General features: G+C 34.9%; 1 protein-coding gene and 1 pseudogene across 1 annotated transcript; one reads left to right on the top strand and one right to left on the bottom strand.

Moving 5' to 3' along the window:
- Positions 1-1,276: 1,276 nt before the first annotated feature.
- Positions 1,277-3,712, bottom strand: LOC107899668 (elongation factor 1-alpha). The gene is made up of 3 exons (XM_016825437.2): positions 3,580-3,712; positions 2,431-2,912; positions 1,277-2,341 (listed from the first exon to the last, which is right to left on the bottom strand). The coding sequence occupies exons 2-3, from the start codon at positions 2,890-2,892 to the stop codon at positions 1,460-1,462; spliced, it is 1,344 nt and encodes a 447-aa protein (XP_016680926.1). The 5' UTR covers positions 2,893-2,912; positions 3,580-3,712; the 3' UTR covers positions 1,277-1,459.
- A 361-nt stretch (positions 3,713-4,073) lies between these two features.
- On the top strand, positions 4,074-13,918 carry LOC107899671 (lipid phosphate phosphatase gamma-like; annotated as a pseudogene).
- Positions 13,919-15,297: the final 1,379 nt, after the last annotated feature.

The following is a 15,297-nucleotide window of genomic DNA, read 5'->3' as shown; positions in this document are numbered from 1 at the left end:
CAGCAGTGGCAACAACTAGGGTTGAAGAAGAAGGGAACAAAAGAAATAAAAAAGAAAAGAAAACATTAAGTTTTCAAGTAAAAACGTGAAAAAAATAAAGTATTGTGAAAAATATAATTTGGGAAAGAGAATAATTTTAGGATTTATTGCAAAAAAGCACTTGAACTATTAGTCAATGAGTCAACATGAGCCACGTGGCACCACATAATTGGTCAACATGTCATTTCATCATTTTTTAATGGCGTTAGGGTCAAGTACCACTATGATTAAGGAGATTGAAGTACATGTACCAAATTGGACAAATCAAAAGTGTAGGTACCATATTGGAAGATTTGGTAAAGTACAGGGGTAATTTCTCATCTCATTTTTAATTTATGCCAAACTTAACATGAATTATCTATATGAATGGATAATGAAATATGATGGTTGAATTGTTAAAATATTACTCATGTAAAAAGTTACGGAAAAGCAAAATCACTTAAGTTTTACACTAGTATAAATGGACCCCTCCCCACACACATATATACATATATTGGAAACTTCTCTTCAATATAAAAAAAGCTTTAGAAGGAGGTAGTCCTGGATGAAGTCCCCTAGAATACCCTATTATATAAGATAGTAAAAAAGGTACGAAACGTTTTATTGATGCAACTCCTTGATGACCTTTCTCTAGAGGCGTCACATGTTGTTGAAAGATACATCCGTCTTTGTTGGTGACTTCCGACCTTCCCAAGCATTCTTCTCCAACAACAGTGGCTTTGATGTTTGTTGCTAGGTTTTCTTGATTGATAGTTGAACTTTGGACTTTTATAAAATTTTGAGCTTTTGGATTGGTGGACCTTCTATGTAACATATTCTTTGTTTAATAAAAGCATGATATTGAAAAACAAATATAACAAACCTTAAAATTTTCAAGCCAACGATGATCTAAATTAAGACCATTTTTGGCTTCCAGTTAAATTATTGTTTTTGTCCATGTATTATACGAATTTAGAAATTCTAATTTATGAGCATTAATATGATATTCGTCCATATCTTTCTTGATAGACATCACACATCATTAAAGAATTTCTTTGTTATATAAGCAATGGAAATTTCTTTACGTTAATTGAAAGATGATTTTATAATTACCAAAATAGCATATTTCACTAACTTATCACTGAAAGATGGAAATTCAGAAAAATAACAAGACAATTAGGCTAAAACCTGATTTGACCACGAAATTAGCTGAAAACCGAAGGCTTAGGACCATCATAACAATAAGAAAACAAGGAAATATCAAATTAGCATTCTTTGAAGGAATTCAACTAAAATTGACACGGAAAAAGCAAACACACAATCCGTATGCAGATGACAGTCTCAACCAAATGAACACACATCAAAATTGGTCTAAAAACTGCAAGTACCAAACTACAAAGATAACCAAAATCAAAAGGCTCTGATACTATCAAATGCAATCTCATTTCTTCTTGGCAGCAGATTTGGTGACCTTAGCACCCGTTGGGTCCTTCTTCTCAACGCTCTTGATGACACCAACAGCCACAGTCTGACGCATGTCCCTGACAGCAAACCGTCCAAGTGGTGGGTACTCAGAGAAAGTCTCCACAACCATAGGCTTGGTGGGAACCATCTTTATCATCCCTGCATCACCATTCTTCAAGAACTTGGGCTCCTTCTCAAGCTCCTTTCCAGATCGCCTGTCGATCTTGGTCAGCAATTCGGAAAATTTCACAGCAATGTGGGAGGTATGGCAGTCAAGGACTGGGGCATATCCGTTTCCAATCTGCCCAGGGTGGTTCATGATGATGACCTGAGAGGTGAAGCTGGCAGCCTCCTTTGCAGGATCATCCTTAGAGTTTGAAGCAACGAAACCACGCTTGAGATCCTTAACAGCAACGTTCTTGACATTGAATCCAACATTGTCACCAGGGAGAGCCTCAGAGAGGGCTTCATGGTGCATCTCAACAGACTTAACTTCAGTGGTCAGACCAGAGGGGCCAAAGGTCACTACCATACCAGGCTTAAGGACACCAGTCTCAACACGACCAACAGGCACAGTTCCAATGCCGCCAATCTTGTAGACATCCTGAAGTGGGAGCCGGAGCGGCTTGTCTGAAGGCCTCTTGGGCTCATTGATCTGGTCAAGAGCCTCAAGGAGAGTGGGACCCTTGTACCAGTCAAGGTTGGTAGACCTCTCAATCATGTTATCACCCTCAAATCCAGAGATTGGGACAAATGGGATCTTGTCAGGGTTGTAACCAACTTTCTTAAGATATGAGGAGACTTCCTTCACAATTTCATCATACCTTGCCTTGGAGTATTTTGGAGTTGTTGCATCCATCTGTACAAGATGATAATTGAAATTCCATTATTGATAAAAAGAACATCAATACAATCTAACAATAAACTCCAACACGTTCTAAACCTTACCTTGTTGCAGCAGCAAATCATCTGCTTGACACCAAGGGTAAACGCAAGCAAAGCATGCTCACGTGTCTGACCATCCTTTGAGATACCAGCTTCGAAACCACCAGTGGTCGAGTCGATAATGAGAACAGCGCAGTCAGCCTGTGAGGTACCAGTAATCATGTTCTTGATGAAGTCACGATGTCCAGGGGCATCAATGACAGTACAGTAGTATTTGGTAGTCTCAAACTTCCAGAGGGCAATATCGATGGTAATACCACGTTCACGCTCGGCCTTAAGCTTGTCAAGCACCCATGCATACTTAAATGACCTTTTGTTCATCTCAGCAGCCTCCTTCTCAAACCTCTCAATCACACGCTTGTCAATACCACCAAGCTTGTAGATCAAATGACCAGTGGTTGTAGACTTCCCAGAGTCGACATGGCCAATGACCACAATGTTGATGTGAACCTTCTCCTTACCCATTATAGTACTCAAGAGAGGAGCTAAAAATCGAGAAGAAACATATTCATAAAATAAGCTCAAAACATAATTCCAAGTCAAAATCACACAAGAAGACCAACATCTTGTGAACAAGAAACAATGAATCTGGGACCCACTTTTATTGTTTACGAAGAACAGTTCAAGTCAATTTCTAAAAAGAAAATCAAGCCACATTTAAATTCAACAGATCCAACATTGATAAAACGTGGCCGCTGGGATTCGAGCCCAGTTCCTCCATAGATATGGAGTTCATTCCAATGAACTACAGCCACTAGATCTTAGCTTATCCTTTCCCATGAAGCCAGTCAAACATGTCCATCGAAGACAAACGAGCCTAAGAAAATAATCCCCGACAATTTTAATTATTTTCGTTAAAAAATTTCCCTTAGGCAGCATTTGCTTCAATAAACCAGTTATCACAGGAATTATTTGCTCAGAAAAATAAATTTCAGAGTTCAAAACGTACATGCATGAATGAAATCTAAAAACACAACAACCAAAAAAAACAAAGAATCAGATCCGAAACTACACGCAAAAAGTTAATCGCATGAGAACCATTTCAGCAAATCAGATATAACATTTCAGCTACCAACAAATCAGACCACGTTTTTCTTCGAATCAAAGCAATAACATTTGAGAGATAACCTTAAGTTCTAAATGGGTTACTACCTGTGAGCTAAAAGGGGAGTCTTTTGAGATTGGCTTGACCAGAAACAGAAGGAGAGCGTTGAGTGAGAGAAAGAGAGGGCGAGAGCAGCAGGCTGCTTTAACTTAAGTAGCCAGCCACACTCTCAGCTTTGGCTCAACTAGGGTTTCTTTCTCATCCGTCGGATTGCAGTTAATCCAACGGCTCACGACTGACATCTCAGATTAGACGTTAAATTGACATTCTCTTCATGTTGGAAAACCAATAATACCCCAACCTTTGGAGAAAATAACAAGATGGGATCTATCAACGTGTGTATTCCTTTATTCCCACGTGTATTGTTTCTTCGTCGGTGTATACGTGTATCAACGGCTCACTCACACCTTTTTCATTACCGGCAGTTTCTCGAGAAACAAACACTGAACTGAAACACCAGTTAAAACCCAATCCTCCCAAACTACATCCCACCTGAAACTGACCTTATTTTTAGTTTCTCCGATTGACTTGAATTTTCACCATGAGAGCTGATCATCCATTAAAAGCCGTGACTTTAGCCCATGTCAGGTATCAAAGAGGTGATCAACTCGGCCATTTCTTAGACTGGGTTTCGTTAGTCCCTGTTTTCATTTCCCTTGGTGGCTTTGTTTCTCATTTCTACTTCCGTAGAGAGCTTCAAGGAATGTTCTTTGGATTAGGGCTTTTAATATCTCACTTCATTAATGAACTGATCAAGAAATCCGTTCAACAAGCCAGGCCTGAAGCCTGTGCGCTATTAGAAATGTGTGATTCTCATGGTTGGCCTTCAAGTCACTGTTCTTTTGTACATGTTCTTTTGTACGGTTTATTTTACCCTTTTGACTTGTAAGGGGATTGGTGGGATTTGGAAAGTCAACCAAGTGGGCTGCTTTGTTTTTGCCATGGTCTTCGGCTGTTTTGACTATGTATTCCAGGGTTTATTTGGGTTACCATACTGTGGCCCAGGTTTTTGCTTGAGCTGCTTTGGGGACTTTTCTTGTTGGGGTTTGGTTTTGGCTGGTGAACTCTAAACTTTTCTGTTATTTTCCTTTGATTGAAGAGAGTGCGCTTGGGAGGTTTTTTTATGTCAAGGATACTTCTCATATATCAGATGTGTTGAAGTTTGAATATGATAATGCCAGGGCTGCTAGGAAGGGTATGGCTGCCAGAAAAGTCATGACTTCAAAGAACAGTTGATTATTAGGAACTCATCGGGTATGGGATAATTTTATTCTTCTTTTCAGTTTATGTTTGCTTTTTTTATCATATCTGGAGAATTGAAAGCTTCTTTGATGTTGTGCTTGTGCAAGTTTGGTAACTTTTTCCATAAATGATACAAGTTAGGCTGTTTTTAGCAGATTTTAGTGAAGTAGGGGAACCAGGGATACAACTTCACAATTGTTCTTGCATTGCATCTACTACTTTTCATGTTAATGTGATACCAAAACATGCTTTCTATTTTTCTGGAGGCAATTCTGAAATCTTTGTTGTAGTTTTGTATTCTTAGGAGGTGTTGTGGTCCTTTGGAGCCATTATCTGACATTTTGAGACATGATCTTGAATCATGTTAGCTACTGATTGTGTTCTTTTCACTTCTATGGCTTCACCTTTGCTATGCTGAATCCATATAAAAGCTCATTTGGCTATCGGTGGAAACTTTCCTTGAGTCTTTTAGGCATTCAATTATAACTTGGGTCCAGGCTTTGCTACTTTGTTATTGTAACACCCCGTACCCGAGACCGTTGCCGGAGTCGGACACGAGGGGTTCACAGACTAAATTCGCTTACTATCGCAGTCCATTTTAAATTTTTCCAGACAGCTGGCTAACTGTGTCGCTGTCACCTTAAAAATCATATCTTGAGTTTCACAACTCGAAAATCAGTTTCGTGATTTTTCCCTGAAACTAGACTCCTATGTCCATCTACATATTTTTTCTAGAATTTTTGGTCGGGCCAATTAGTACAGTTTATTAGTTAAAGTCTCCCCTGTTACAGGGTGCGACTACACTGACCTTCATGCATTACAATTCGGATATCTCCCTGTACAGGGCTTCAATACTGATGCCGTTTGTTTCTATAGAAACTAGACTCAGAGAGGAATCTATACATATATGGCATGACTCCTAATTATCTCTGGTTAATTTATAATGAATTTCCAAAGTCGGAACAGGGAATCCAGAAACCGTTCTGGCCCTGTCTCACGAAAACCTAATTATCTCTTAACATACCACTCATATGACCGTTTCGTTTCTTCCATATGAAAGTGGATTCATCAAGGTTCATTTAAATAATTTATTCACTATTTAATTCTATTCCTACTATTTTTAGTGATTTTCCAAATCTACATCACTGCTGCTGTCAACATCTGCCTTTAAGGTAGACTTTATCTATTTCATAGTTTCCATGATTCAACTAGCCATTTTAGCATAAATAGCACAAATTATGATAGTGATTAACCATTCCCATGGCCAATCCTTGTTAAGCATATCCACACCTCTCAATAACCATATCCATACCAAATGATTATAACATTATGCTCAAACATATATAAGCCATTTTCGCATGGCTATCCAAAATTATACAAATCCAAAGGGTCCATGACTCACTACAAAAGGGTAGTCCTATACATGTCATTTTTAGAGTTCAACCAAAAGTGTACCAAAAGGGCTTTGATAGTGTGGGCGACTTCGACTTCAATAATCCCGAGTCCGATAGCTGACGAACCAAAATCTATAAAACAGAGATTCAAAGAACAAAGTAAGCATTTAATGCTTAGTAAGTTTTAAGCAAGACAAAGTGTTCTCAATCACTATTATTGGTCATTCATTTCAACTGTTCAATGAAGTTAATCTAGAGCTTCATCTCGATCTATAATATCATTAAACGCAACACTTGGCTGCCACATATATACTTTCGAATAATAATGACCTAGATGGTCAAATATTTCCAAAGCACATTCTCACATTTGGAGTTATAATATTAATCACATTTACCTACCTCTTTGATACTGATAATTCACCTCGAAATCACTCCACCGATGAGTAAGTAATACGTACCTGAACATCTTGAATACATAATACTTATTTGATGGTAACTTAATGCAGATACTCAATATCAAAGTCTTACTTGAATCCTAGCATTTAGCCGTCGGGTCTTTAAAGCTCGGATATAGTACGAGCATGAAGCCTACGGACATTAATCAGGATAATACTCTCGCATAAAGCCTGCGGGGTTTTAACCCGGATATAGCACTGACACAATTGCCCTTCGGGACTTATCACATTTATACATTTTCACATCCATCACGTTGGCCACTCGGCCCTGTCACATATATACACTTTCACATTCATCACATCGGCCATTAGGCCTCATCACATATATACACTTTCACATTCATCACATCGGCTATTAGGCCTTATCACATATATACACTTTCACATTCATCACATCGGCTATTAGGCCTTATCACATATATATACACTTTCACATTCATCACATTGGCCATTCGGCCTTATCACATATATACACTTTCACATTCATCACATCGGCCATTAGGCCTTATCACATATATATACACTTTCACATTCATCACATCGGCCATTAGGCCTTATCACATATATATACACTTTCACATTCATCACATCGGCCATTAGGCCTTATCACATATATATACACTTTCACATTCATCACATTGGCCATTCGGCCTTATCACATATATACACTTTCACATTCATCACATCGGCCATTAGGCCTTATCACATATATATACATTCACATCACAATTATCCAAATATACTTCACATATCACATATACTATCATGTATACACTTTGTCTTGGCCGAATCTACATTAATCATTTCCCAATGAATAATTCAATTTCACGCCATACTATCATTTCATATTCGAATACTCATAAACTTACAATTTCACAAATTTTAATATCAAAGATCCATCTAACACTCATGTATCGTTTTACAATATCACGATTTAGAATTCACGTATGGGTTTAATCAATAGCTTATGAGTAACTAAAACAAGTTTTATCCATGTTTACAACAAAATCACATATTCACTACGAGCTGTTTTCCTGAGCAGTAGTCACTAAATTATTTATAACTGGAGCTACAAAACTCCAAATCACTTGCCGTTAATTTTCCCTGAATATAGACTCGTATATCTTCCATCCATAAAATTTTCAGAATTTTAGGTTTGGCCAATCAATACCAGATTTTTCTTAAAGTTTCCCCTGTTTCACTGTTTGACTAATCTGACCACTCTTCACTACGAATCAAATTTCTCATTTTACAGAATTCAAAATGTGTTGTATTTGATTTCATTTGAAACTAGACTCATTAAGGAGTCTAAGCATATAAATTTTATCTTATAACCATTTTTGTACAATTTATAATGATTTTCTAAAAACAGAACAGGGGATTTCGGAGTCATTCTGACACCGTCTCACACAACTTTAAATATCTCTTTATAGGAAATTTGTTTGCTCACAAGGTCTCTTTTATAAGAAACTAGACTAATTAAGCCTTGATTACATATTTTATTCAGCCTATAATTCCACACCAACAATTTATAGTGATTTTCTAAAATCACGTTACTGTTGCTGTCCAAAGCAAATTATTACAATTTGCTCTTAACTTTCCAAGTCCAAACACATATGAACTTACCATTTGAGTTTAAGACATATCATGGCCACATCATATCTTATTAAATCAACTCATTATGTCCTATTATGATTGAATTTACTCAACGTTTAATCACTTAAAACTTACCTCGGATGTGGTCGAACGATTTCGGCGGCTATTCGATCACTTTTTCCTTCCCTTTATCAGATTTAGATCCTCTTTGCTCTTGAGCTTAATTTAAACAAATAAATTCATTTAATATTTTCACTTGGGCAATTCCATTCAATACATGTATGTCATACAATTTAAGTACAATGACCTTGCTCAATACTATTTAAACATCATGCATTACCGAACTTCATCAACACCATCTAACTTCATATAGAAACACATATCGTCCTAGGTCGGTACACAAGTCAAATGCATCATTTAAATTGTCAAAGTCCACAATTTAGTCATATTTCTCTATCATAGTTTCTTCACTTAAACCGAATTAACAAGCCCATATAGTCCTTGGCCGAATGCTATTTAACCCAAGTCATCAAGAATTTCATTATTTAACACCTTAGATATCCATAGCTAAATAGGTTATTTGTACATACATATATATACATAAGTGCATAGATACTATGTTACTAACAATTATTTCCTTGCTTAGCAGCCGAACCAATATACACATTACTTCATATCTATCCGTCACGTTTTCTCTACTTAAACCGAATAAACTTGCACATAAGGTCCTTGGCCGAACCTCACTAAAACAAGTCAACCAAAATCTTAGTATTTATCTTGTGTATAACCTTATTTACCTTCCAAAAATCGCAAAAACATCAAACTCTTAATGTTTATGTACAAGGCCGAATCTTAACATGATCCAACCTCCAACTCATTCCTTTCAACAACCAAAACCGAATGCTCAAGCCATCACCGAGATTTCGAAATTTTGCCATGGTTTGTGTAAGAAATTTGCTAATTAACTAGAAACAAGTTTAAAATTTAAGAATTTAACACAACATACTAACCTCCCCTTAAGCTCAAGGTGACCGAAACCTCTCTTCTTCCTCCTTTCAAACCGGCCAAGAAGAACCAAAGGATGAAGCCTTTCTCTTTTTTTTTTTCTAGTTTCGGCAAAATGGGGGAACAACCACACACTTTTTTTTTGTTTTCATCATATTCCCTTTCATTATTTTATTCTCATGCTCCTTATTTTATCATACTTCCCATGAAACACTAACTTAACATGTTTATGACATGTTCTTGCCCATCACACTTGGTCTACCATACTTGTCATGGCCGGCCACTACTAATTAGGGGGGAAATTGACATGCAAGTCCCCCTTTTTATTTCATGCACTAATAGATCCTTATGTTTTGACCTATCACATTTCAAAATTTTCTCACATAAGTCCTATTTGATAAAATTCACTTACTATTAACAAAATTCAAACATGAAATATAACAGCCCGATTTTGGGCCTAGTCGGAATAGTGGTTTCGGGACCACAAATCCGACGAGGGAAAATATGGTTATTATTATATTTTTATGGTCTACAATTTCACGGAAAATTTTCGTAAAAATTTCGTTCGAAAATTTCGACGTTTGGGCACTCAATTTAGTCAAAAGGACTAAATTGTAAATAGTGCAAAAGTTGAGTTCTATATGTAGAAGTATCTAATTGATATGAAATTTTAAATTGGAGGTCTTTATGTGGTAATTAGACCATTAGTTAGTTGATGGACAAAAATAGACATAAGAAATGAGAGAAATAGATTTTTTTTAAGTGGGGGCATATTAGTCATTTGGTAATAAAAAAAATAAAATGGGAAAAAGATGACAAAAATCATCATCTTCCTCATTAGTTGCTGCCGAAATTTGAAGGAAGCCATAGCTAAGGTTTCTTTGCTTTCTCAAGCTCATAGTAAGTGCATCCTAGCCCCGTTTTTAATGTTCTTCGCATTTTTGGAATCCTCGTAACTCGGTTTAGCTTATTCTAGCAATAATTCGTGTTAGGGCTCATATTTGGAAAAACACCCATAGGTGAAATGTGTTTATTTTGCTGTTTTATGGTGGAATATGAAGCTATAAATTATGTTAAACAACTTTTGCTAAGCGATTTTAAGCGAAAACGGGTAAATAGGCATAATCGGTAAAAATAATTATTGTTCATAAGTGTATGTTAGAGTGAGAATTTGATGTTGCCATAGAAGGGAAAAATGTTCAGCATGTCATAAAACCTAAGAATAAGTGATGAAGTTTAATTTCCGAGCTTGGGGACAAAAGTGTAATTATGCAAAAGATTGGGGGCAAAATTGTAATTTTTCAAAAAGTTGGGTGGTGGATTATTTTAATGAATGTGAACATTAAATGAGTTAAATTTGCTATTATAGATCAAGAAAGACGTGAAGATTATCTCAAACGAAGAAAAGAAAAGATAGTGGAGTGAAGTGCAAAATTACGATATTTTGCACCGAGGTAAGTAAACACGTGACTTGATGTATTATTTTGACATTAATTGATATATGTTGAGATTTATTTGGAATTAAAATAAATGTTTGGCCATATCCTAAAAATGTTGTTAAATCGGGAAAGGTGGTAAAGAGTTGCAATATATGATTTATGGGTTGAACACTCGGAATAAGCCGAAGTATGTTGTACATAAAGGGGTTGCTGTGTGCTGATTTCCCGATTCATTGGTGGTGCTATGTGCGATATCCACCGTATCTTTGAAATGTGAAAAGGGGTTGCTATGTGCTGATTCCCCGAGGGGTTGCTAAGTGCTGATTCCCCGGTTCATTGGTGGTGCTAAGTGCGATATCCACCGTATCTCTGAAATAAAAAGGGGGTTGCTATGTGCTGATTCCCCAAGGGGTTGCTAAGTGCTGATTCCCCGATTAAGTGGTGGTGCTAAGTGCGAGATCCACCAATAACGGTTAACATTCCGAGTGCTCAACGAAAAAGTGTGGAAGGTGAATATTGCCATATGGTGGAAATTTTTATGGGGCAAATATTGAGTTGGATACTAAATCGATCCATGTATGAGATGGGAGAAAATATCAAAAACGAAAAAAAGAACGATTTAGTTATAAACTGTGTTGAACAACAGCAGATGGGTAACTTTGAAAAATCACCATAAATGGTGGAAAATGAATGGGAAGCTGAATAATATATGAAATTGAAGCTGAATGTGTCTATTTTCATATGAAATAAATAGAATAAGCAAAAGAGTTGTATTTTTGGAGATATCTGAATTTTTACTGAAACAGGGCTGGATTGATTTCGGGATCCCCTGTTCTAACTTTGGAAAATCACCAAAAATTGTAAAAAAATAATTATGGTGTGAAATTTATATTCCTGGATTCCTTATTGACTCTATTTTTAATAGAAACAAGCGAAACCATTTTTAAAATTTTGTACAGAGAGTTAAGTGAATTTTTTTGAGGAAGGGTCAGAACCATTGGGCAGTGAAACAGGGGAAGTTTTAATGAATAAACTGTACTAATTGGCTGGGTAAAAAATTCTGAAATTTTTATGGTGAAATGGTATATGAGTCTAGTTTCAGGGAAAATTTACGAAACTCAATTTGGAGCCCTGTAGCTCCGGATAAAAATAAATTAGCGACTATGACGCAGAAAAACAGTTTGCTGGAAATTGCCTAAACAATGAAGTTATTCATGAATAAGTTTATATTTTGGTGTAGTTATGTGAGTAATTACTTATTTATCATGCGTTTACTTACTAAGCTATATGCTTACTCGATTTTATTTTTCCCTTGATTATAGTGACTTCCGACAACTCAAAAATTTGGAACGAAGTCAGACAATCATCCACACTATCCTTCACACTTGGGGTATTTTGCTACTATCGTTCCGGAAAATTATGGCATGTATAGACGACCTATGAAATATGGAATCATCATGTAAATATATGTTATGGTATGATTTAAAATGTGGTGTTCATTAATAGTTAAATTGTGAGTATTATTATAAATGAGTTTGGTTGATATATATATATTGGATTGTGATTTAAATTTGCAGGAGGTTTAAGCAAAATTAAGCAGAAATGCTGTCAAATTTTTTTTAAAAAACTTAGTAATACCTCATACTCTGTTCCGAGCCGGAATACGAGTAAGGGGTGTTACATGAAATTTTCACGCATGCATATGTACATATAATGAGCATCAACTATGACGGTTAATTATCTTTATGACTCGGTTTAGTGGTCCCGAAACCACTTTCCGACTAGGGTCACTTTAGGTGTGTCACAGTTATGTTAATCCTGCAGTAACGGAAGTGAATTGAAGCAATGGACCCATTCATGGCTATGCTTTTTCCATCTTAGACAAGAAAGCATTCAAATTATACTTTGCTTTAGAATGGTCAACTCCTCTGTGTAAAAAAGAACATGTAGTAAAATCCGTTCTTCATAAATCATAAGAGTATAAACTGCAATAAAAACCCCTTTGGTGGTCTCCAGGCTGTCCCTATTGTAAAAACTAAAAACTTCATGTCATCATAGATCGTCAAAGGTAAGTTCATGTCCCATTAGATGCTAGATGACCCCTTGCTTCTAATGAAGTGTTCATTCAATTCTCACCTCTAATCATTGAAATCTGAAAGAGAGGACCAGCCACCAAAATGTTCTTTTAAACTAAAGGAGGTGTGGTGCTTCAAAATTGCTTTGTTATCTTACATTTTATAAGTGGATAACTGGTATAGAAACAATCATGTTAGTTGTTTCTAACAATTGGGATAATATTTTAATCTAATCAAACTACAAGAAAGCTTTTAGAATGTCTTTGTATGTTTTTTTCTTAAAAACTTGAAGTTATCAGGATTCAGTAGTTTGCTTATATGAGGAGTTCGATCTTTAAAAGGATGAATCTATGCTAACTCAGACTCGTGTCTATGTCCGACACAAGTACACATCCAACATGGGTATGTAAGTTTCTCCATGTAGCTAGAGGGTGCTTGGAGGATCATATCCTTATAGACATGGGTATTTAAAGAAAAATGAAGAGTCAAAATAACATAAAGATGAGCTGTGGAGCAATGAGGACTGTGTGAAATGATTATGCTTATTGAGTTGGCCTGATGGGTCATGGTTAGCCGGATAAGAAATCATTTGAGGTCTACCGATTAGTTTTAGTTTGTTTAATAACTCAGTAACCTTTAGGAAGGATGCACTTTTTAAACACTGTAGCAGAATAATGGAGTAAGGTTGTGAGAAGTATTTGAGGTTGTAATTTGATGCAGAAGTAGGACATTGTGGCATGGTATCAAAAATGGCTTCTGTAGTTGGTTCTGGTGGTTTGGAGTTGGACACTGTAACTTTGTAGTCATGGAGTTTCAAATGCCATCTTCAATCATGATTCCCGAAATAATCTAACAAGGAGCGGATCCCTTTGGTTTTGCAGGTCAGTGTCTTAGCCTTAGTGCTTTGAGATTCTGCGTCAGAGCCCATGGATGATATATTTCTAGGATTTAGTGAATGCTGATCTACTACTGCATGAGAAACCAGATTGGAACATTGATGTTAAGGATGCTGTGTGTTGGTTAAGATCATACGGCTGTTTTGTTTTTTGTGTGTGTTAGACAGAACATAGATCATATTTTACAAATACGTCCCTGTATTTTACTACCCTTTAATACTATTACCTGGTTCAAACTTCAACATGTGCTAACTTGCAATATCTTAATTGTATTTACTTTGTCCGATTCTGCTCGTTTCTTTTCTTCTTGAGCTCAGTGTTTCCCAGACCTAGGCCTAAATGTAGTATGTTTTTTCTTTTATTTAGATCATTGATACTTATGTCTCAATATATGGGTCGCATTTTTAATACATTTTGTTAAATATTAAGAATCAGAGATATTTTGCTCTACGAGTTATTGTTTGTATTAATTTAAGTGTATTATATTTATTCATTAAAAAATTAGATTAAATTTTAATATATAATTTAGATATTCAAATTTAAATATATTATTTTTGGTTTAAAAATTTGAATATATAATTAAAATTTTAAAAATGAAAAATACATGTTATTTTCTTAAAATATATTTGAATTAATCTATTAGTTTCACTCAAAATAATATTTTTAATTAAAATTTAACTTTTTAACATTAATTGTAAACTTCAAAACATAAAAATCTGAATTTTAAATTTTTTTTAATAGTGTTAATCGATTTGTTAGTATATATTATTGAAATTAATTAAATTACTTTTCTTCTAGATTTTAAAATTTTATTTTATATTTTCATATTATTTTTAATGAAATCAATCCACTAACTCACAATTTGTAAAACTTAAAATTTTTTTGATTATGTAATCTCAAATCTTTAATACTAAGTTAAAAATTAAAAAAAAATCATTGCAATTAATTAAATTATTTGCTTGTTCTTTGTTTGTGTAAAGAAGTGAAAAAATTTACAATTTTGTTTGGCATGGAATATAAATTAATTAATTGTAAAGATTTTTTTTGCTTTTAGCTTAATATGAAATACTCCAGATCAAATAATCAAAAAATCGAGTTTCATATACAATTATTAAAGATAATTTATTTTAATTATTTTAATTTAGAAATATAAAATATTTTTTTAAGATTTAAAAGGAAATTAAATTAATTTAATTAATTTTAATATTATAGTAACAAATCGGTTGGCATTATTAAGGGATAATTTTTTTCGATAATTTATTTAATTGATTTTGATGTTTTAAAATTTAAAATTTCAATATGAAAAAAAATTTAGAACTTTCAGCAATAGGATAAACAAGTACAATTTGACAATTTTTAAAACATTATTTTAGTTTCTACCATTTTTTATTTTAATTATTAATATTTGTTACCTCAATCAATATTTAAAAAAAAGGATTTTGTTAAGTGACCAAAATGAAAGCAAACTAGAAGTTATGTGACCAAAATGAAAGTGTGAATATGATATGACGTGTACAAGTTAAGCGGTGTGGTGCGTTTAGCTTACTTTTTGTCTTACTTTACAGTATTTAATCTCACTATCACCGTTGTTTTTACACTAACCGCAAGCAAACGCACTATCCATCCAAATCCACCCTTAACACTTGGGTGATTAAAATTAAAG

Source organism: Gossypium hirsutum, chromosome D04 (assembly GCF_007990345.1).
Source record: "Gossypium hirsutum isolate 1008001.06 chromosome D04, Gossypium_hirsutum_v2.1, whole genome shotgun sequence".
In the NCBI taxonomy this organism is placed as follows: domain Eukaryota; kingdom Viridiplantae; phylum Streptophyta; class Magnoliopsida; order Malvales; family Malvaceae; genus Gossypium; species Gossypium hirsutum.
Note: the sequence above shows the minus strand (reverse complement) of the source record. Positions and strands in the feature narration are given on the sequence as shown.